We start from the raw sequence: 24,164 nt of genomic DNA, 5'->3' as shown, positions 1-24,164 counted from the left end.
AACCAAATGAACTGAAACAGCTTTTGCCTTCATATTTATCATGTGAAGTCATTCTGAAGCACAAAACTGTGTGTAATCATTAAACTTGACCTGCTGTAATGTTCATGATTTTTATACGCTTCAACATCTGTTTAAGTGCTGAAAACCACAATTATGCAAAGTATGCTGTCCAGGCACGACCTTCACACAGAATGAATTGAAACAGTTTTTGCCGTCATATTTATCACATGTGAAGTGATTCTGAAGATGAAACTTCTTTGTAAACACTGACGGTCCCGTAATGTAGCCTTCATCATTTTATACGTTTAAAATGTTGCTCGTGAGCTCAAATGCACACTTTGGCAAAAATATTTTGTCGCCGCTATTCCTTGAAACCAAATGAACTGAAAGAGTTTTTGCCTTCATATTTATCACTCCTGAAGTCATTCTGAAGCAGAAAGCTGTGCGTAAACATTAACCTTGAATCCAAATTTGAATGCAACGTGCATCTGTCAGGTTCTGAGGGTTAAAAGATGTGTAGTTACAAGAACGTGAAATCAATATACCGGTACTGCTGCAAAGAAGACTTATGTTGCTTTTTACCTTACAGTTTTATTGTGAAACCTTTATTGTACTCTACACAGGAGTGCACAGGCCTTACAGAACATGCCCTGCATGCATCAACATCATCATAATAATCTACTGTTGTTCTTACAGAAAACCTGAACAAGAAAATGTACAAAACTACAAACTATAAGTAGAGTGAGAAAGGTAAGAAATAGGTTGTAAAAACTTTCCCTCATGCTTTTATAGTAAAAAAAAAATCTGCTTAGTATTCAGAGAAAAAAGGCACAAATCCAACTTGTTGATAGTGGCTTTACACAGTCTGACAGAAAACAGAGAAACACAGAGCGAGACAAGATCACATCACATCCTGCAGATGTTTCTGTGAATTATCTTTGAAATGCTTGAGAAGACTTTCCAGAAGAGAGGGGGAGAAAATGAATACATGTGGGAACACAGAAATGCAGTAAGGTGCAGCAATGAAACAGAAAACAAAAGGAAAAAGACAGACTAATAATGAAAAACAAAAAGAAGGAGAAGGGAAAGCAGAGATAAAAACATAGGAGGAAGGTAAGAGGGAGAATAAGTCACCTCCAGCTCATCGCACAAAGCAAAAACAAGAGGAGCTGCAAAGGAGAAGTGGACTCAGTGGCCCAATGTAGGTCAAGAGGCGCAACGCCAGCATTGCCCCTCCTAAAAATCCTTCCAACCTCTCTTTCTCCTTCCTTCCTTCCCCTCGCTCCTCCTTTTCCACACAAAACTGGAAAGGAAATGCTGACAGAGCCCTCCCTCTCCCCACCTCTACCTCGACCTCCTCCGGTTTCTTTCTTTCCCTACACATCTTCCCTTCTCTCTCATTTCTCCTTACTCACGACCACCGACACTTTTTTTTTAAAAACTCCGACTTTTTGCATTTTTCCCAACTCTCCCCTCTCCTCCCTCCTCTCATGCCTGACACTACTAAATCAGCAACATGTGGGCTTAATGGAAACCAGACCCCAACCCATTCTCCTCGAGCCTGCAGGCTTCCCCCTCAGAGACTTAATTAGCCTCAACTCTATTTACATTTAGCATGAAAAAAAGAGAGAGGAGATTCAGAGGAAGAAAGGACGACATTGCTACGTTTTCACAGGTTGCGGAATTTGTAAAAATACCACAACACTTACTGATTTTTGTAAAAAGAAAAAAGAAAAAAAGTGAATGAATCCCAGCCCCGGGCACCAGTCGTATATCAATATGCCTCCGCTGGGATTGTGTTTTTAGTGGTAGAGTCTGAACAGTTACCATGGCTGTGGTGGCAGGAGGGGAGGCTGGAGCCTGTGTGTCTGTGTGCAAATACTCTATGTGCCTTTGTATGGGTAAGTGGTCTCTATGTGTGTCTGCATATGTGGGCTTGCATGCACAAATGAGTGCAGATAGGGGATTTTTTGAGATCATGTGACAGTGGAACATGCGTGAGAGGGAAAGAGGGCAGACATAATGGGCTCAGTGGGAGACGGGCAGTCGTGGACACGCAGCTGTCTGACATTCCTGCGCTGGTCGGAGCTTTGCCTGCTTGTGTTTGTTTAATAAGCATAAACATCACTGCTACATCAGCAAAAAACAAAAAGGTTAGGTCACAAAAACTAAATCCAAAGTGCAAATTACCTGTTTTGAACAGAAAGAAAAATGTCAAGGTTGGTTAAAGCACCTCAGTTAATGGAAGGTTTGTTCCTATTAACGCATTTGTTTTAATAGTGGTAAGCACTCATGTTCTTGCATATGTACAGCATGTGTGCTTCTGCATCATGTATGTGCTCGATTGACGTCGTCTGCATTTTCTACAAATAAATCACGGGATTGTCCCTCTTCTGCCCAATTACAACTGGAAACAGAAATGTGTCACGTACACCCAAGGTGAATGAATCATCCTTTTTTAAAGTTGAAATGGAAATAAGCATGTTTTTTTTTCACAAACAGAGGTACTTTTTTAGACATTTGGAAGGCACAGAGATAGGTGCAGGAGAAAAACTCCCGCCGGAGCTGAATTCAAGGCCAGAATGAGGGAAACTGTTGTTCCACAGGCGCAGATTTTTTTATCATTTCACGAGCAATAAAAGTTCTCACAATGAACAACGGGGCTCTAAACATTGAGGTAACTCATCATCAGCTTTCTGAAACTGTAGCACTGTGTCAAAGTCTCTTTCCCCACCTGCGCCATGGGTGAAAAATTTGACGGCAGTGACTGCGCCAGACAAATGATGAATACCCGTTCTATTGCGCCTAATTCTGTGCATCACACCCAGTCCTGCAGCGAGCGCTTGCAGTGCACCAAGGCCCTCGGTGTCTCTTTGTTCTGCAGAGTCCTGAGGATGGCGTAGATTAGGACCAGGATGCACAGGATGAGCACCAGAGGAACGGTCACCATGATCAGGGTCATGATTTTTGATTCGTTGTCGGCCACCGTCACCACCACGTTCACCTCATTGTCCTCGTCTTCCCCTGTGCCGTCGGGTTTAGTGGTTTTGCCTTCCTCTGTGTTTTTGTCCTGGCCCCTGTCCGGCTCTTTATGCTCATCTTTGCCTCTGTCTGAAGGGTTGACTGGTTTGTCCACCTGTTCTTGCTCCGTGTCTGAGTCGGGCTTCGGGTCAGGGACTCCCACACAGCCCATGAAATCCTTCAGGATGGAGCGAGGATAGCCTTTGTCCGCTTCTATTTTGCGGTTGTCAAACCTCCAGTAATTGGTGCCTTTGTAGAAATAGGTGTAAGCTGCGTGAGAAGAAGATGCAAGACATTTTAGTTCATGTAGAAAATACATAATATGTATAGCATTAAAGGCTGAGTCCCTTTCTGGAAAAAAGAAGTTGATATTTAGCTAGTTTGTCAACACATTCTGTAGAACATCACCTGGCTGCAACAGATCGGTGAAAAACACACTCCAGTTTGTTTGTTTTTGTTTAAACCAATCACAGTAGTCCTAGCTGGGTTTAAGTAAACAATGAGACTTTGTTTGGGATTAAAATGTGATTTAACTGGATGATTCACCGCTAAAAACATAGCAGAGCTGTCATACTGCAAATCCCAAATTTTCAGTGCGGTAGGTTATTGCTCGGAGGAGGTTGCTGCTTGTTGTTGTTTCACAACGGTAACACACAACTAGCAGAAGGAAGTGGAAAACCCATTGACATGGGCATGGCTTATACTTGCATCATACATCCAGTGAGTCAGACCAATACTTAGCTAGTTAGCATATCAAAATACTTGTCAAGTCCTACAATTATCATCCTTATTTACCCCCTTTACCTCCATCATCCCTCCCCGTTCCTTTCGCCTGGTCTTGTGCATGTTTGAGCTTGTGCATCCTCATGTTTCTGCAAAGCACATACTAGAATAGTGTCTGGACCGGTCTGAATCACTTTGCTTTCCATTCCCTGAAGCAGGGCTGTGTACAAACACGGAATTTTGTTTCAGTACACATAGAGAACGGACAGTCAGCAGAACATTTGGAGGTATTTACTAAATCTGACAGAACTGCTGACTCTACCTTTAATGTTTGGCATGTAGACTCTGGCCTTGTCACTTTCTTGGAAGGAAAAACAAGTTTAAAGAGAACAAGGACTTTGGTTTTGATTCTGCTCTGGATGGATTTAATCCTGTTCTTTGAACGTAAAACACAACAAAGGTTCTAAATTTCTGGACAGTCCAGTTATTTCAGTCCGACTTTGGGTTTATTTGTTAGTTTGTTTTGTTGTCGAAAGGCATTTACGGTTCAAAAACAAGCCCATAAAACTAACTAATTATTGTTTCATTTGCTTAGAGTTGAGATGATGAGAAGATTTCAACCACTCTCATATTTTTCTATTAAATATGAAGCCACCGACCGCAGCCAATTAGCATAATTAAGTACAAATATTTGAAACAGGGGAAAACAGCTGGTCTTGTTCTGTCCAAAGGTACTGAAATATGCAGCCCAGCAGCTCTAAAGCTCACTAGTTAAACAGTTATTTCTACTGATTAAGCAATGTTGTGTCTTAATTACTGAGCTTTAGGGGTACAGATATTTGTACATTTGGACAAACCCTTGCCAGCTGTTTACAGTCTTTATGCTTAGCTGCAGTAGCTTCATATGAGGTTACTGGTCATCTCATATAACTTTTTGTTCAAAACTTCCTCGTTTACTTTATCATTTGTCTTGACAGGGTAAAACTAAGTTCAGTTTTTATGCAAACAAAAAGCAGACTCAGGAATGTTTCTTCAGGGAGCAGTTAAGCTTTCTCACACTCCCCAACATTCCCATATTTTGCACCATGCCTGACTTGTCTTCATATCCAGGACTGACTCTAATAAGGATCACGCTAAACTGTACATAACTTTGTCTGTATAAAACTAGAAAAAAAAGCAATAAATCCAAAAGATGTGCGGTTTTAATGTGCTAATTGGTCATACGTTGCAAAAAAGAACCACACACATAATCTTCTTGAGGTAAATTTCTGGGTGTAAATGTGGCTCCGTAGTGGAAACCAGGCTCCATGCAGAGACATTACAGCAGTTTGGGTGGAGACGAGATCTGACTGTTGCCGAGTGCATTTAGGGCAGCTCTGCCTCAAATCTAATTTCCAAAGGAAGGACAGGCCAAGCCTCAAACCAGAGCTCTCATTCCTCTCTCTGTTCCCTCTCCCTGATCCCCTCACCCTCCTCTCTCTCTCTCTGCTCTGTTTGCTCCAGCCTAACCAGTCTCCAATGTATTTCTTTCCCCCCTCTCTGTCTTTTTACACACCCCATTTCACCCCTTCAACCTTTCATTCCTTCCCTCTCTCCACCTCCACTCCGTCATGCTGTGCATACTGAATGTGCAGCTTTTGGTGTTTGGCTGCGATCCTCAGAAACCAAAGTCGCTCTGATGTTACCTTCTTTGAAATAAAGCTTGTGAATTTCCCCGATTTAAAGTCATTATTTACCACCGTCATCGCTGAGGAAGGCTCCTTTTGGGGAGTCGGGAATCTTGCCCCATCTGCTGATTGGCTTGGGGAAGTCGCGGTCTGTAGTGCGTGTCTCCTCATTGTACCTCCAGTACCTGCACAGACGATCGAACGTATAAAGATGCTTTCATGGTGTGCAAAAACATTTTCTCCTGACTGTCATATCTTGTTGCATGTGTCCGTTTTCATACCTGTCTCCTGAAAAGAAGTATGTGTATCCATTGGGCTCCCACCAGATAGCTGTGTCGATCTTGTGTGCAGGAACTCCTTGTCCGTACTGATATAAGGGCTGTGGATACCCTGGCAGCACATCGGCCTCCCTGAACACCCAGTATCTATCATCTGTAGAGGCAGGAGGGATAATTATATCTCTAAAGAGGCAGCAGCACACTGAACACAACCTCCCTGCACAGATAGTCTTGGTTTTTAGTAGGGCTGCAGCCTCCAGGTCAACTGGTTGGTCGATATGCTCTTATTTGACCAAATTCTAATTGGTTAGACAATCACTGGTGCTACTTTCATAAGGCGAAAATCCTACATCAACAGCCTTCCAGGATTAATCTATTATTTTTAGGGGCAAGAGAAAGAGACTAACTGCAAAAGCCTTAGTTTCATGAAAACTTTAAACTGGCCCAATTTAAAGAAGACTGGACATTTACTGAGAGCTGATTCCAAATTAACTGGTCTTTAGCAACTTACAAGAGATGGTGGGTGGGGCTTTTGGCTTGGCCCTGCATTGCCGTTCTGGGCTTCGGGGTCCTTCACACTTGCATGTTTGATCAGGTCGAGTTCCACTGTTGAGCAGTGATGGGACCCGCCAGAATGTGCTGAGACTCTCTCCAGAGTCTAAACTCACACTAAACCCACTCTCCTTTTCGCGAGTATCTTCTTCTGGCCTATTCTACTCTACACTGACATGACACCCACAACTATGGTGTTCAGTACTGTTTGGTTATTTATTCATTTGTTGTTGTTTTTTTGTTTGTTTGGTTTTCTGTTTTGTGTATGTTTGTTTGTTTGTTTGTCTTATTGATGGGTAATTAATAGTCGGGAATAACACAGCGCCTGATATTCTTCAGATGTAATAGCACCGCTTACTAGTCCCTGTCCGTCCTGTTTCGTCCTGTCCACCCTTTGTTTCCCTGCACGTCACCACTGAGGTGTAGCACTGCCCTCCCTGGCCTCCCTGGTGATGGTCACACGCATGCACTAAATAATAAAATATTTGGCTGCAAGACTAAAATATGCATTAATCTCATAAAGTGTTGACACCCCTTCCGTGGAGTTAAACAATGAGAATAAATGCAGACAAATAAATAAATAAATAAATAAAAGTTGCATCATATGCTTTTCTTCGTGTGTTTTCCATGATAAAGGTGTGTGCATGAAGCGCAAAACGACTGATCTAAAGAATTTAGTTTGAGTGCGTTTGATTTAATTCAATCAGTGTCATTGTTCCACTGTGACCTGATCAAGTAATTTCATTGGCCTTGTGTGACGAGGCTAAACATATTGGCGGCATGAAGCTCGTTAGCCCGCAAAATCTATAAATTTGCTTCACAGGGTTTAAGCGTGTGAAAAAAATGGCGGCTTATAGTCCGGAAATTACGGTAAATACAGGCACATGGTTGGTGTGCTCTGACTCTGTTGGTATCATTTCAATGTAAAATAAACAAGCTTAGAACGATTTCATATTTTGCAAATACTAGCTTTTTGTGTTTATTCAAAATTCACTTAGGTTAATAAAGCAAATAGAGTTGACTTAGCGGCCAATTTAGTTTATCTACAGATAAAGATTTTTCTTTCCTGCAACCAATCAATCAGTTTGACGAGTAGGTATGACTTCAGTGGACAAAGATTTACCTTAGTTAACTGTGGCCTTCTTTATAGGACAAAGTTAATGAGCGAGAGAAGAAAAGCAGAGAGAAAAAGCTGGAGCAGATGGAGAGAAGTTGATGGCCAGAACACATGGTATATGTCATGGAGTTTACTCACTCTAGAAGGAAAGTAGAAAGGACAGGCAAGGTAGAAATGGTGGGCATAACACAAATTTTCCAAGATTTCCTGAAGTGAGAGCCAATTTCTGCCTTAACCCTAATCTTTGGACACACTTTCAGCCACTTTCCACTTCTACTGCCAAGACACTGCAGCATTGCAATATACTGTACTGAACTGTAATGGCTAAGTGTGTGCTAATCGGCGCACACTTACTTCGGTAAGCTGTTTATCTGCTTTGACCTGGTGTTTTCTTTTCTAGTTAAATGACTTTGATTTATTTTTTCTGCTGGTTTCGATGCGTATAACATCCCAAAAGCTTTGGAGGACATGCCCTAAAAGCAACTTCAGCTTTTCTTTAACCTCGGAAGAATGTGACCAAAACAACAACACATTAGCATGACACACAACTCTTCCATGGTGGTTGACGAGAGTGAATCAGCGATCAGAAGCTTCAGTTATCCTGCAAATGCATGACAAATCACACTGTGGCCTCACTGTAAAAGTAAAAAAGCATTACAGCTGTTCACATTTGGAGCAGAGCAGCACAGAAAGAGGCTGATGCAATTCTCCACCTCTCTCATGAAGCCTTTCGGGGCTCAGCTGGAGTGGAGTCGCACTGGGCCAACAACAGCTGCCACGCTGCACAGGCCTTTTTCAAGACACCCAATGAACTCACACATTAATACACACAAACTCGATGACGCACTTATGCATGCATGCAAAGACACACAAACACAATGCTCTCTTTCTGTTTGCAGCCATATTCTCAGAACACTAAAATACTGAATCATTTGACGAAGGGGAGGGATTTCTTTTCCAAGCAGCTTCAAGTCTTTTACACATTTCTTTGTGTGTGTGTGTGTTAGATACAGAGGATTATGCCTGTGTTGAATTATTACCATCACCTCGTAAATCAAGCTGAGGCTGCACTGTTTCCTTTCTGCCTGACCAGTTCAAATCACAGCACATATTTGTGTTTCACTCCTCATTTTGTGTTTATAGAGCACACAATTAAACTGACCCACGTTGGCTTCGGCGAACGGCAAAGCAAAAACAGGGAAACAAAGTGGACATCGTGCCTTTAAGCAAGGCGTTAAGGTCATAAAGTGTCAAAAAGGTTTTGATGTAATGCATCACACACACTGCTCAGCATGCGATCGCTGCGTTAGTGATGTGACTGGGTTTTTATTGGTCGTAAACAGCTGTCACATACCTTTGAAAAAGACAAATTTGCCATCGTGGCGTTCGTAGGCTGCGTCAATGTCACTGGGGAGACCGATCCAGAAGACGGAAATTGGCATGGGGTAGTTATCCAGGACACGGTTCCTCCGCACCCGCCAGAACCAGCGACCCTGGAAAAGAAAGCAAAATAAAGATGCTTGTCTTTCATCAAAGACACTCAGTGTTCAATTCTGCTAAAATATGTTGTTCTGTATAAAGCCCTTTTCAGACACAGGAGACGTAACATTCCTGGCCTCAGTGTTATGGCTTTGTACAGACCTATCAATAATGGAGAAAGGCAATCGAAAATTATCATTAGGGCCCAACCGATACGGATTTTTGAGGCCAATGCCAATTCTGATATTGGGCAGAAAAAAATACAGATAATGGATTAATCGACCAATTAATTTAAAATATATGTAATGAATAAAATAACTTATCCCCCTTCCCCTCTGTGTTCACATCGCTCCTCCTTCAATGCACCTCAACACGCAACTGACGGAGTGATGAACCGTCGTTCTGTACTCTCAAACATTTAGTACACTTGCGTTATTTCTGTAGTTACTTACTGGCTTTCAAGCTGTTAGCTAATGCTATGCTAGGTTGGCGTAACTGCAGTGATGTTATTGCTAACACAAATAGACAGGGAGTAACTTCAGCTACTGTAGGTTAGCACAACTTTAGCAACGCAACATAAACGAAAAGGATGACTGACGAAACAAAGCATGTGTCATAGTGCAAGGACATCATTCTGTGCGACTGACACTTAGCATTTACTGTTATATGAGAAATTAAGAATATATTGGTGTTTATTCAACAAAACTTCGGCCAATGATGATTATTTTGAAAAGGGCTAGAATCAACCTATTTAATCGGCCAGCCGATAAATCAGTCGGGACTTAGTTGTCATATGCTGAGATAGGACAGTACATCATGGTTCAAGGAGCTACTAATAAACAAAAGAAGACCTAACAGCAAGCTGTGTACATCTTGCTCACTTCAGACAGGCAAGCTGTGAGACTCAGTTTATAAACTGCTATTAAATTATTTGCTACACAGCAGTCGTCCTCACACTGAGTCCTGACCTCCACTACAGCTGGTAGGATGCTGCACAAGTCTGACCTGTTTCCTAAAGTCAACCTTTTTTGTCACATCAAGTTTTTAAATAAATATTTCTTTTAGTTCTACAGTCTCACTGCAGGATAACTGCAATATTGTCCTAATGGATGTGTTCCCATAAATTTATACAGTATACAACGTGGCCTGGCTCATCACTAAAGTAGTCTTGTTTTGCCAGCCGAGTCTATAGTACATTATTGTCTGGCTGGACCACACCGTCATTCTACTACAGGGGAAGAAAAATGTTCTGGTTTGTTTGTAGTGTCTGGGTGCGGCGTTAAATGATTATTGTGGTTGAACATTTCCATGCAGGACGTTTAGCTCTGTGATGAAAATGGATAATTCACCCCAAACAGAGCGGACAGAGTTGCCTTACTGCATAATTCAACTCCTTGGGACAATTTTCTGTTTCATTTTAAGTGTGGTAGAATGTTGCCAAAAGTTGCTGTTGTCGTTTCTTGGGGCGAGTAACACAAATATAGTGGAGAAAGGGGGATGCGCACTGAAATGATCGGCCAACTTACAGCCGATGAGTCAGACAATCATTAAGTAACAAACATTGCTCATCACATCTGTGTGCCTATTTGTTATTGTGACTACATAAACTTCCAAGTTGTGCCATAAATGTTACTGGTTCTACCTAGTAAAAATGAATCACAATTTCCACAGAAAAGTGACCAGGTTCTCATTCAGACACAAGGCAAACACGTTTAGATGCTTTCGAAATGGAAAGGAGTTTAAAAAGGGGCTCAAAATCCCTGTGAGAAGCCAAGTGCTATGCAGAGTCTCCTTAATCACGGTTTTGTTCCTCACCTTGAAAACAAACATCTCCCCCCTCAGCATGGTCACCGTGTCAAAGTCCCCGTCACAGATGTTGGGGGGCTGGCTGCCCGGCAGCTTGGGAGGCCGAGGGGCAGCTGGAGGTCTGGGAGGAGGCGGACGAGCGGGGACGTCTTTTCTGACCGTCGGTGTGACGGGTTCTGGCTCGGGCTGAGAGTCAATGGGAGTGGAGGTGGAGGGGGTGGGAGGAGAGGTAGGGCTGGGGCTCGGCAAAGGTTGGCCTGGAGGATCTGGGCTGGGCAATTTGGGTGGGGGGTCAGTGGGAGAAAAGGAGGTGGATTCATCCTCAGGAAGAGAGGGAGAGGTGGGGGAGTCATCGTTGGGCTCGTCGTCAAGGGCAGGAGGAGAAGTGGGTGGAGGATGGGTGGAGAGAGGAGGACCTGAGAAAGAAAAGATGAAGAGTTTAGGCTTTAGCAAGAAAAAGAAAGATGGTCGAAAGGAAAAATGACTTCCATCTGAATGAATGAATTCCTTTTGTTAGACATAAATCATTTCTTCTATGCTCTCCCTTTCCCCTCACAACATCCTCTCCAGCACAATGAGGGGAATTTTCCATTTTGTGCCACAACCTCACTTGACTGAGTGTCACTGTGCTGGCTGCTGGTTGCTAAGAGACGAAAACACACAGATGCAGCCAGTTATGTAATACGTATGGACAGCTGATGGGCTTGAAGATGTATTGAGTTACGCCGAGCCAAAAATACTGCTAGGAATATATTGAGGCCAGTGTTGGCTGGTGACTCAGCTAACAGCAAGTGGAAAAAAACAGCATCTGCAGCATTTTAACCTTTAACAGAGTTTACAGTCAACAGAGGTAATCAAGCCTTTGTTTGTTTCTAAAGTTCTGCATTTCCAGTGGAGCCTTCGTGTCTTCGAGCAGGGGCATCATAGCCGTACTGCGATCTTGTGTATTTTTCATAAAATTGAATTTGATAAAATCTGTGTAACTGCTGTGTATTACTTCCTTATATTCCCACTATATTTTCAAACCACAAATAGCTTACTGAGAGAATAAAAAGACCCAATAGTTGGCTATTTTCATCATAGGTAATAATTTATACCAATAGCTCACAATGGTAGCGCCAAAGACGTGCGACAAAGAGCATATTGCTAAAATTAAAGCCCCTGTATAGCGACAATCAGCTCCACTTATTTTACAAAGTGCTATGCTCAAAAAGAAAAATACAGTCCCAACATCAGAATTATAGTAAATGAAATTCAATACACAGGATTGAAGAAACAGCGAGACTAAGCTGTTTGAATACAAAAGAAAACATCCAATCCTCTCCTTTCAGGGTGACCTCCACAACACATGAACAAACACTGAGTACACACAATAAAACTACCTTAAGTCTACAAAAAACCCCACAAATGCGATACATTCTCACATTTGCAAAATGTTCTGTTTCAACTAGGCTACAGTTAAGACAGGCGGTGAACAAGTACACAGATGTATGCAAACGTGTAATGAAAGTAGAGGAGGATAGAGAAGAGAACGAGTGCTGAAAGATACACAAAAACAAATAGATGTGGTATGAGGCGTGTTTTGCAGTGTAAGACATTGCAGATTTAGGTGAAACTGCAAAATGTAGCTGCACTGACCCCAGTGATGGACCAAGAAACCACAATTAGTGTGTGTGCAGTTGGCATGTATACGTAGAAAACTAGCCAGAAGGCCATGCAGTCATATCATGTGGACCAAATGCAATGACTGGATGGGAATTTTACAAGCTTCTGACAAAGATGACATTTGTCCTCCTATCAGAGCACTTTACTGATTCAACAAATATGACAAAAAAATGCATCTAGGAACACATTTCATACTTTGCTTTAATTGATTTTTGTCCACTGGGAGAAATGCAATAAGCTGTAAAAACAATACTGTTGCCCTATAAAGTGCATATTCACACGTGCCAGACACACAGCAGCATTAGAATGTATCAGCAGTCAGTTTACTTGCCACATAGTGAATGCAAGTCTAATGTTTTGTCTCCACCAACTCCAGCCAGGTTCTAACTCGTCTATCGTTTGTTTTGTTTTTTTGGTGTTGTGAAGGTAATGAAAGGTATGTGAAGTGGATTTTTAAGCCTGTCAGCTAAAAATAGCAGCCTGCTGCAGCAGAAAAACAGGGTGATGACAGAATACTAAGCATAACTTTATAGTAAACTATTAATTACTGAGTGTTTTCTTTATATGTTTTTAAATCTTGCCTTTATGCACACACATGAACACACAGATCCATGTTTAATGTGTGTAGCAATATTGCTGCATTTGAATGTCAAGTGTGTTTAAACTTTCTTAAAAAAAGTTAATTCAGAATTTAACAGCATGTTTCACAGCAAATCTAGTAACACAGTAAGAGGCTGAGTAGGAGTATGTTAATAGTTTCTGTTAAACCTAACTGGTTGAGTCAACAAATGGGTTTTTATGAGTACAAACTGACCTGGGAAGCACAAAACTGCAAGGCTGCCAGCCTCTTACATAAAAACCTCTACAAAGGAAACCAAATGTTTATTTCTACCAACAAAGTTTATGCTGTGTTGGTCTCTATTTTGAGTCATCAGATCCTGTTTTTCCTCCAATCAGAGGCTTCTTCCTTTATATATGTTTAATAAAGGAAACTACTGTATAATTTTATATGACACATTTACCTTACAGTATTTTCAGGTCAAAGCCTCTCAGATTTTTTACATCTGGTCTGCCAAAACTTCATAGTGTAACCTGGTGCAGCTTCAAACGGAGGAGTATCAACAGGCCAGAAGAATTACGTGGGAGTGGAAAGTTTTCGAGTTTGCTGGGAGAAACTAAAACCATGGACAACTTTCTCAAAGTGAATGAGATTTCTTATTTGCCATGCGATACCAGAGATGTGACTAAGACAAAAGTGGACAGTAAAAAAAAGAGTATGAAAAAGGGGAAGCATGAACCATGTGGAAAGCCCTTGTTTTTATCTAAAGCAAAGAGAAAAAAATCAGTCACTAAGTGCAAACAATGTCTGGAAAGAATCTGTGAATGTTTTGGCCAAAAAATTCAACTCTAAAAAGTGAGCCACAGCCGAAAAACACCAGCACACACTTGACACTTTTTCAAATCAACATGCATGCACGCAAAAAATGTCATCTGTCAAAGAACAATGGCATCTATTCACTCAGAAAAAGATGAAAACATCATAATGGCATGCATGACATGCTCTTTTGAGTGAATTCCATTGCTTTGTGTGTCTGCTGCAGATGCCCAAATGCACAAAGCTTCTTTACAAGGCTTCTTGTCTTGCTTTGACAAAGATCCAGATGTGATACGAGGGTGATATACACTCAGCTTATAGCTCACATTCTCCACTCTAAACTCACAGTGATTTTAGAGTTACAACAGCTTTGAGTACTTGAGTGTGGCTGTTTTTCTCTTCCCAACATGCCATCCTCAGGCAGAATGAGGTGATTTGTGTGTCCCTACAATACAACTCCTGGAGATAATAAAATTCTTCGAAAGAGGGGATTTTCTTGAAAAGTCTTTCATTGTAAGGCTAGGATAGAAAACAAAGCTATGGACATCAGCTTTTTATCATCAAAATACAAATAGACAATGAAAACAAATACAAAGCCATGATTGTGGAGTTGCGGCATTCAACTAATAACTGTGAACAAGAACACAGGAAGACAAACAGATGTCTTTTAGTATCACAGAGGCAATGTCAATGATTAATACAGCCAAACAGTGCTAAGAGCATCACCAAAAATGTCAGTTTATTGTGACTAATGGAGATGCTCAAATCCTAAAAATGTTACTCTGAGTTGCATAACATGGATTGGAGAACCAGATTGACTGTAATTTGTAATCATAATATCACCCAGTTCTTACTGGTTCTTACATAATGCCTAAAACAAAAGAATTATGTGAAGCCACAAAGGCAGCCATCTTGGCACTGCTGGGAATTGTCATGAGTGAGAGATAGTTAGTGCAAAAACGGAAGATCTCCAAGTCAGTCATTCATTACACGAAGAAAAAACAAGCCCAACACGGTACTACATGTCACAACATCTTTCTACCCCACGAGATGATCGTGCACTCATTGGTTCCTGTGCCAGGAATCATCAGACCTCCAGACACCTTAGAAATGAGTGGGCACTGTCAAGAAATGTGACTTGTTCGGCAAGGACAGTTCGAAGCCGACTTCTTGTAGCTGGTCTGAAGTCACACAGGACATGGAAGAAGCCCTTCATCAACGAAGGGCAGAGGAAAGTCCGGTTACTCTTTGCTGGGGATCACAAGGATTGGACTGTTGATGATTGAGCTAAGATTCTGTTCAGTGATGAATCCAATTTTCAGTTGATGCCCACTCCAGTCAACTTACTGGTTAGGAGGAATCCTGGAGAAGCCTACAAACCAGACTGTCTTGCCCCTACAGAAAAACATGGGGTGGATCAGTAATGATCTGAGGTTGTTTCAGTATGGGTCAATGAGCCAGGTCATGTACAGGGCTACTCTTGAAAACAGTCTTCTTCCATCAGCTGGAAAACTCTTTCTTGTCTCCAATAAATGGATTTTCCAACAAGACAATGCCTCTTGCCACAAGGCAAGGTGAGTTAAAGCCTGGATGGAGAACAAGAACACCAGAACCATGCCTTGGCCTGCTCAATCACCATATCTATATCCAATTCAAAACCTGTGGAAAATCATCAAATGCAAAATGGAGAACCACAAGCACAAAAACAAAGCAAATTTGTTTGAATCTGAGCAACAGGAATGGGCTGCTGTGACAGCAGAACAATATCAGAAGCTGGTGGAGAGCATGCCAAGATGCATGGCTGCAGTCATTAGTAACAGTGGTTACGAAATCAAGTACTAAATTAAACTCTTGTAAGCTATTTTTGTTGTTATCATTGTATTTGTCCAAATGTACCTTTAGTTCTACCAGGCAATAAAATGAACAAGAAATTGAAGAAAACAAGAGTGGTATAATCATTTTCCCATAACTGTAAATCCATGAATTAGAACAGTGTGTATTTCTCACCATAAATGTATTGTATTCCTTTGATGTCGTCTTCATGCAGTGTGAAGTTTTTCGTGTGAGTCCACTGGTAGAAAGGAGCCATTGTGGCGCTGGGGTTATCTGAGTGTTCCAGACCCAGAGCGTGACCTAGCTCATGTACAGCAACGAGGAAGAGGTCGATACCTGCAAGACAAGTGAGAAACACACAGTAAGAATGATTTAAAGTGAATATTATTGATTAAAATCTTTTTACATCCTATTATTTGAGTAAAATAAAATACAGCCAAGAAATATGAGAACATGCACTCCACAAAAGGCAATGTAAATACTGAACTTTTTGCAAAGGCACTGCTTAACTGAACTGGAAAAAAAAAAACTTTAAATAAAAATGGAGTTAAAAAAAATCAAATTCTCTGCTGTTCATGTGACAGATCTTTCAGGCTGCAGTTTGGCTGATCACAAGAGACAAGTTCACAGAAAGATGATGATTTGAGGTGACTGAAGGAAGAAACACTGATCCACTAACCTTCTGGGTTTTCATTACCAAGTGTCCAAGGTTCATCTGCATCAAAGTGCGTATCCCCGCCTATTCCTGGTCCAGGATAGTAGGCGTGGGCCAACGACCCTCCCTCGCCATCAAACAATGACATATCACCATGGAAACCAGAGGCAAACAGCAGTAGGATGTCGGCGAGCTGTGCCTGGCTACCATTGATGCTGTTTTCAGCCGGTAGCTCCTCAAAGGTGAGTGGCGTGGCCCGTTTCCACACGTCAAAGGCCTTTTGGATGGCGTCATACGTCCGCTCTTCTCCCAGCGAGGAGGGGATGTGTTGGTTCATTATACTGAAGCCAGAAGAGAAGGTGTGTCAGAGCAGTTATGTGACACATTCAGCTTGATTTTAGTGTTTTTTCTATATCTGCGGCCTGCAAACCTGTAAGTGATGTGGTCGTTGTCCCACTGCTGTCCGGTGAGAGCATAGCGTTTTTTTCTCACTCCATCAACCAGTTCATCTGCGTTTCTGTCCGGGAGGCCACAGCGAGGCCGATGCATGGCCCTGCACAGCCAAACACAGCTAAATAACAGACTGCTGCAAAGTGTGTTTGCACGGTTTTCTCAGTTCTACAAAAAAGTCAAAACAGTAGAATGACAGATCTCCATCAGGACATCAGGGTAACAATTCAATGTATATTTTTTGCTGCAGTTTTGAGGAAGACAAATTGTATTTTGTTCTCTGTTATCTTTACAAAACTAATTTTTTGTACTCAATTCTGCATTTTAGCCCCTTTGTGGCATCGGAAAATGGAATCTTTTAACCTTCTCAGTCAGTTGGGTGGTTCATTATTTGAAGACATGCATTTATTTGATTTCCTGCCACACGTTAAATGATAAGAATGATATCAATCATCTCTCTGTTGTTAATTATGATAGTACCACCAGCAACTGGTTAGCTTAGCCTAGCATTAAGATTGTAACCTAGACAAACAGCCAGCCTGGTTCGGCCCAGAGGTTGAATGTTGCCGTTTAATGACAGTCAAGATGCTGAATTCTTGTTTGTTCCCATTTTTTTAAGACTTTATGCTACGCTAAGCTAACCAGCTGACATTTGTAGCTTTATATCAACTGTGGGAACATAAAAGTGAATGACATCTATCCTCTCATCTATCAGCCAGTAGGAAAACAACAAAGAACGTTTCCCAAAATGATGAATTGTTCCTTTATGATCTTGGAAAGTTTTTGTAAATCTTAAAAATTTTGCAGAACGAGAATAAACACAATGAATCAATGTCAGTTGAACGTGAAAATATGACATGATTTAGGAAATATGAGCAAAATCAGACTGTCGCCTTATCACCATGAAACATTACTAAAAAGGTAGTGTCTACGGATACGGGTCCGTATCCGTAGCCCACAGGCTACGGTACGGCACTTCCATTTGCCAGACAGATACGGACCCGTACGCGAGTCTCGCGAGTCAAGAAGCTGCTAACCACTGCAAACTGTTGAAAGGTAAGCAAAGGTTAAGGTTAGGGTTAGTTAAAGGGTCAGGTTTAGGGTCCGTACCTGTCGTACCGATGCTACGGGTCCGTACAGCTAGCGTCTACCGGGAGTCACGAGACCAGATCTCGCGTATCTGATTGGCAAATGGCAAGTGCCGTATCCGTAGTCCACAGGCTACGGGTACGGGTCCATACCTCTAGCAACAACCTACTAAAAACTGTCACTGCAATAAATTACATCAGGATATATGGTTGTCGAGACGAGCTTTCTCATCCTGCATTCTCAAATACTCAAATGTGGTCATATATCACTCCATGCAATAAGACATTTACTTTTAAAATAATGGATTTACTGAGTGATCACTGCACACTACTATTTTGCTGTAAACATCCTGCAGGGTACAGAGGAATATAGAACTTACGCAACAGTAGCAGCGTCCATCTCACCAGTCACCTCCAGCCCATAGAAACGCTGCATGTCGCTGATGGCTTTGGACAGAATCTGAGCCGACTGCATGGTGGACATCTGTCGGCTCACCTGAGACAGGTAGCCGAACTTCCGAAGCCATGACTGCAAGAAGAAAGCGAGAAGATTGCTTAGGTTAGCCCGAGCAAAAAGACTAACACGTGTCTGTTTTAATAGGTCAGCAGTCCGTGGTGTATTGTATACATGAGTATGACAGCTACAGCTGCTGGGAGAGAGGCACTGTTATGCTAATCCAGGAACAAGCCACTGGCCTAAAGACTGGAAAGAGCATCTGAGGAGTTAAAAGAAAAGAAAAAGAGATGAGATACAAAACAGATGGCTTGCATTAACATTACGACATTCCTGCTCTTTCATTCCTGCACTGACAGCCAAGATGAGGAGAGGAGAAGAGGATGGAAACAGGAAAACTAAAAGGTTCTTGACAAGAGTTAAACTGTATATCAGTCCTGTGGTGCAAGAGACAAACATGCTGCTCTGCAAGTATCCACCTCTGTCTGACAGTGACGGTGACACATGTTGAAATTTCCCTTTCTGTTTCGCGTTAGCTGACAGTGAAATTGAGCATGCAGAGCCACGTAGTCAAGCAAACGAGACGATGGCTTCTGAGGGGGAAGGAAAAAAATCCTGTCAAGATCTGCCCTTCAAGAAGCCTCAGAAACAACACTACAGGCCGCCTCACACAGCTGGACTCATGCTTTCATGTATGTACAGTATGAAGGCAGGCCAAGAGCTAAACGCACACATGCAACACACCTTCATGCATACACACGCTGCAAAAAAAAATTCCTTGGAGAATATTTTTGCACAGCAAGACAAGCTTCAACTAATCTAATGGGTTCATTCATGCAAGTGCCTGAGGAACATTAAAGAAGGGACGTAAAACTCCAGCGTTAAGTCAGTCTGTGGAAAAATAAATAAAAACATTTTGCATACATATATCACAATATGAAAAAACACCATTAAACTGTCTGATCAAATTAGAAAAATCTCTCTAAGAACTCATAAGATGGATGGTGTGACGGAGACGCAGGGTGGCATCAGGAGCGTGTGCCTCTGCTGTTTCAGCAAATTTATTAATAAGTTGTGAAAGATTACTGATGTCAGATCTGCATTTATCAGAAGTGTTTGTCTGGGTGTTTACATTGAGGTCTGAACTTCCTCCATTTGAGCAAAAGCAATGCAATATGACGGAGGTTAAAAGACTGGCTTCTATAGTAGCAGCTACACTACACTTACAAATGAACTGAAGTTGCTTAAAGTCTCTGCTCATTGATTAAATTGGTTGGTAATGCCAAAATATATTAGAAAGCACTTTCTCTGAAGTCTATTTTTTAAAGACTTGTTTAAACCACAGATACCACTGATTTATTTTCTGATTCCTACTGAGCAATCCAGCAAGAGAGGCACCATGATGAAGTGACTTCAGAACTTAGGTAAAGGTGTTGGTTTCTCCCGTTAATGAATCAACACACTGAAGTATTTTTGAACTGCAGTGACCATATTCCTGCTAAAATGGACGAAGATGAAATTGACAGACCAGTTGAGACCACTGTAAACCCATTGGTGTATGCACTTGAACAAATATGATGTGGAAACAATGCTAACTTCAATGAACTGCTTGACATTACAGTTTGTCGTACGTTCTTTTTTTTGGGGAGGGGGAAGCAAGCAGCAAGGTTTTTTGCACACATGGTGAAGGGAAGAACCATGAAGAAGATAACGGAATTTGAAATACTTGAGAATTATCTAAAGCTTGGAGTCTTGATTGACTGCTTTGGAAAATGTAAAGTCAAGGTCAGAAATGTTTTTAGAGGTCTGCATCAACTGTGAGTTCTGGCAGAGGAATCACAAGTACTGTATGGTATAAAATGATATGAGTTAAGAATACTTTGATGACTGGGTGTGTAGGAGGATTGCAGTTCATTTTTAATTTGTGACAGTCATTTTATCTGATATATTGTATAGCCAAACTCCCATCAGATGACTCTGATGCTGCAAAGATGTGATGGAAATCTTTAGGCTGGACGACAACACGTGTTCAGAGTGGAATGTGCTCAGTAAGAGATATTCAGAAGCATTGTTTTGAACTTGATTGCTATCAGTGATGACGCTTTTATCAAACAGCTATGTGTCTGTGACCGATGCTAGTGAATTTCAGAGTATGTTGGACGGTCAGTAGACCAAACATAGCTGGTGAAAGTGAACATCAATAGAACAATGTCATGAACGACTAGCTTGCCGGACTCCACTGCATAGGAATAAACCTCCAATTCCTTTAAAATGGCTTTAACTGTCAGCCTGCCAGCCACTGTTTGTTAGCAGAGAAAACCCCTAAATTACCTTTTTTCAACTTCACATTCAATGACTTTTCCTAAAGTGACCCCAACATCAGAAAAAGTGAAACATTGTCTATGATTGTATCTATTATTTTATTCTATTCTAATTACTGTGATCAGTTATGCTCCTTGTGAGCGGAGGCAATAATTCAAAAGATGTGAGAAGACTAGTATTGAGTTTTTGTTGTTGAATTCCATTGTACAGTATATAGTTTCGCTCCAAAAAATGTATTTAAGGATACTTTCTGCACATTTCTGGCACTATCTCTAGCTAAAAAATAATGTTTACACCTATGCAGTACTTTTAGCAGCAAAAATAGTGTTGATAAACCTCTACTTAAGCAAAGAAAACAGTTATAACGTGTGTAATGTATTAAAAACAAATGGTGTCCACTGATTAAATACAGTCGTTCTGCCCTCTGAAGAGGGAAAACCCAGACATTCATGAAGTGTGTGATGCATGACAGGTTGTTTCTTCATGTAAAATCCATTTTGAGGTTTTGAAAATTCAATTAAATTGCTTTATTTTAGAAGCTCAGTGGAGGCGGTTTGTTTTTGACTCTTAGAACAAGGGGAGCGTACAGGATCTTAAGACCAAACGAGGGTTAATGTCGGTCGGCACTGGTGCTTCCTCTAGATTCTATTTAGTCCCTGCCTCATCCCTTCCCACTTGCTGCAGCTCCAGCACACCAGCTCACTTATGACTCTGCTAAAACTATTCAATCTTACACAGTGGCACGTAATTCAGCCATACATGTTCAAACCCCGACTTATGCAAGAAACCCTAAAAGTCTGAATTTTTGTTTTTAAGATTCTCAGTGCTCCACTGCAGTTTTAAGGAGGTAATGCTCAGCCATAACCATGACTGAAGTTTCAATAGAGATAAGTTTTTTAGCATAAAAAAACACTCTGTGGACACGGTAACAAGACAAATAATTTGATTTCTATAGGGGGGTAAATAGGTAGAGCAGATATAAAGGCTTTTGTGTGTTTTTTTGTGATCTTGGTGTTGTTGAGGATGAATCCTTTCTTATATTCCACTGCTCTTTGTGCAGTAACTTGATGAACTGTTTGTTTGATAGTGAAGAACCCTGACTTGTTGGAGACACCAACTGAAAAAAGGCATTTCTGGTGTGGAAAGTGAATGTTGCGAAATTTTCAGAGTTGTACATTGTAATTTCATATGTTGCCATCTGGATTATTGTTAAATGTTTTGTAATCCCATATAGGTGGGGCACAAGGAAAAAAAAACATCTAATAATCAATCAGTCAATAATAAATAAATATTTGCAGTGTATAGATGCTATAAAAATACATCATATCATGTCATGTTAATAGCTGTTTTAGTCCTTATCAACAATTACAGCTTAGTTTGATCCACTAAAACCAATAATAAATGTTATTTACATGTATTTATATATGAATGCATGCCTCAGTATATCCATACAATGTACGCATTACATTGTTAACTGTTTAAATATGGGTCAACATCATTCATAAGTGGGTTTAAACATGCTGAAATCTCATGTCGTCCTTGACGATTTCAATTTTCACCTTTGAAATAGAAGATTCTATATTGTATTTACAATGCAAGGACATATGTTATGATTTTGTATGCCATATTTTACATTTTAAGAATCTTTTGTTCAAATGTTTTGTAACTGAAGTTGTAACTCTTGACAAATACATTCATATGTACACACACTTAATATGTACTCGTGTGTATGTGTGGATAGATAGATAGATAGATAGATAGATAGATAGATAGATAGATAGATAGATAGATAGATAGATAGATAGATAGATAGATAGATACCCATGTGTGTGTCACATATGCAGTGTTATTTGGAAGGCAGACTAAAGGTCAAATGGCATTCCTGCAGGGCCCACCTGATGTTTTGACTTTTGCTTGTCTCAAACTACATTTATGCAATGCATTGTAAGTTAAAGAATGATTTCCTTAGACAACATATGCTTCATATTGTGGTGACTGCAAAAGCACAATGCATTAAAATGATCACAAGAGATTCTCATGACCATCTGATGAGTGTACCTCAGCACTGAAGCCGTCTTCCTCAGGGACATCAGCCACGGTGCTGCACAGGATCAGGGAGAATAAAGAGGCTGATGTGATGATGATCTGTGTCCAGGGCTGTGGAGATGCCATCGTTTCTGATCTGCTGCCTGTGGAGCCCGGATGGTCGCAAAACACTTGTGGAGTGATGAGGATGAAGGTGACAAAAAAAAAACCCTCTTTACTCTCCTCTTCTTCTATTTCATGTAATCAAAAACTCTCAGCAAGTGAGCTATTTGGTCATCTTTGACATCGAAAAACCTCGAGAAGTTTACAAACTCTGCAGGAAAACAAAGTGACACTAATCCATTCCGGTTGGCAGGCAGTCCGATGTGACCTGCAGCAGCCTCATGGCTCATCCAAGCGTTCACACGGCTGGTTCTGTCTGTGATCGCAGCAGCAAATGAAGAAGTCCTTGCCCCCTTTCCGACGGCCGCAATGGCCGATTAGCAGCAGCAGATTTAAGACAGAAGTCCTGCAACGAAGTCCCTTTCCACGCGAACCCACGCGTCCAAATGCAGTGATCAGTGCATGAAAGGCAGATAAAAAAAAGTTGCTGGTGGAAACAAAAAAGGCGCACGCAAAACTCTGACCTGGGCAAAGCGATCGGATTTCTTTTGCAGGGTTTTGCACAAGTTTCGATTTTTAACAGCGAGCAGAAACGCGATGACCAAATACTGTAGAGCCCATCAAGCAGCTGTATGTGTGATAAAAAAGATTTCTCAATGATTTCCTACGAAGAGGGCCTCCTTCCTCCTCATAAACCTGACCCACATCAGGCCACAGACGTCCATGGTCAGTGTGCCATCTGCTGCTGTTAATAGGCAACTACATTGGAATTGAAGCATGTGGGTTTTTTTTTTATTTTTTGAGAAGTGCCTCTTGGAAAAAAATAAAAATAACAAATATTACTCCCCTCAGCTCCCCTTTAAAACAAACTGAAAAAATACAGACGTGAAAAATGTCTAAAAAAATCTGAAGACTGACACAGAGAAGCGCAACAAGACAATTATCCAAACAAAATGAAATAATTTTTAAAAAAAATCAATGCCAATTCTGGTCCCACAGATGAACGGCTGCGGACCTGGGGAAATGTTTGGAAAATAGGCTAAGTAGTAGTTAAGGACAAGGTACGTTTTATCCGTTTGATTCCCGGCTATAAAACACACAAGCAGAAACAAAAAATCAAGCCGTTTTTTCGTTTTTTCGTTTTGAGCAAAAAACAGAAAAACAGGAAACGGTTCGTTTTTTCGTTTTTTCGTTTTGAACAAAAAAACGAAAAAACCAGGAAACGGTTTGTTTTTTCGTTTTTTCGTTTTCACCCCCAAAATGAAAATACGACTCCATATTTCGTTTCATTGGTGGGCGGGGCTTCGGAGCCTGCCGGTGCACAATAAAGCTCCTGCCCATCACAATAAAGCTCTTGCGCTGGCATTCATAGACAGACTGACTTTCATTGTATTGCCTGCCCCCACTGCACTTCCCTAACTCTAAATCAAAGCAAGTCGTGTACACAGTAATGACAGTCATAACCAGTGGTGTAGTCTCGTTTTTTCTACTGGGTATACTCCAACCTCATAAACCAAAGCCAGGTCAGGTT

The 24,164-nt window shown here is 41.2% G+C and overlaps 1 protein-coding gene across 1 annotated transcript; it reads right to left on the bottom strand.

Moving 5' to 3' along the window:
* Positions 1-566: 566 nt before the first annotated feature.
* Positions 567-23,380, bottom strand: LOC110968833 (matrix metalloproteinase-15-like). The gene is made up of 10 exons (XM_022218834.2): positions 22,544-23,380; positions 18,090-18,238; positions 16,602-16,724; positions 16,196-16,512; positions 15,691-15,852; positions 10,653-11,059; positions 8,713-8,851; positions 5,693-5,843; positions 5,481-5,596; positions 567-3,291 (listed from the first exon to the last, which is right to left on the bottom strand). The coding sequence occupies exons 1-10, from the start codon at positions 22,655-22,657 to the stop codon at positions 2,819-2,821; spliced, it is 2,151 nt and encodes a 716-aa protein (XP_022074526.2). The 5' UTR covers positions 22,658-23,380; the 3' UTR covers positions 567-2,818.
* Positions 23,381-24,164: the final 784 nt, after the last annotated feature.

This window comes from Acanthochromis polyacanthus, chromosome 8 (genome assembly GCF_021347895.1).
Source record: "Acanthochromis polyacanthus isolate Apoly-LR-REF ecotype Palm Island chromosome 8, KAUST_Apoly_ChrSc, whole genome shotgun sequence".
NCBI classification, from domain to species: Eukaryota; Metazoa; Chordata; class Actinopteri; family Pomacentridae; genus Acanthochromis; species Acanthochromis polyacanthus.
This window is presented reverse-complemented; position numbering and strand designations above follow the sequence as displayed.

What these genes read in the sequence shown, in the direction of transcription:
- LOC110968833 (XM_022218834.2), bottom strand. Translation starts at nt 22,657, where the DNA reads ATGGCATCTCCACAGCCCTGGACACAGATCATCATCACATCAGCCTCT. An exon ending in AGGAATACAATACATTTATG is followed by an intron (nt 11,060 to 15,690) that starts GTGAGAAATACA and finishes TTTCTTTCTCAG; the next exon opens with GTCCTCCTCTCTCCACCCAT. An exon ending in GGGAGATGTTTGTTTTCAAG is followed by an intron (nt 8,852 to 10,652) that starts GTGAGGAACAAA and finishes TTTCTTTTCCAG; the next exon opens with GGTCGCTGGTTCTGGCGGGT.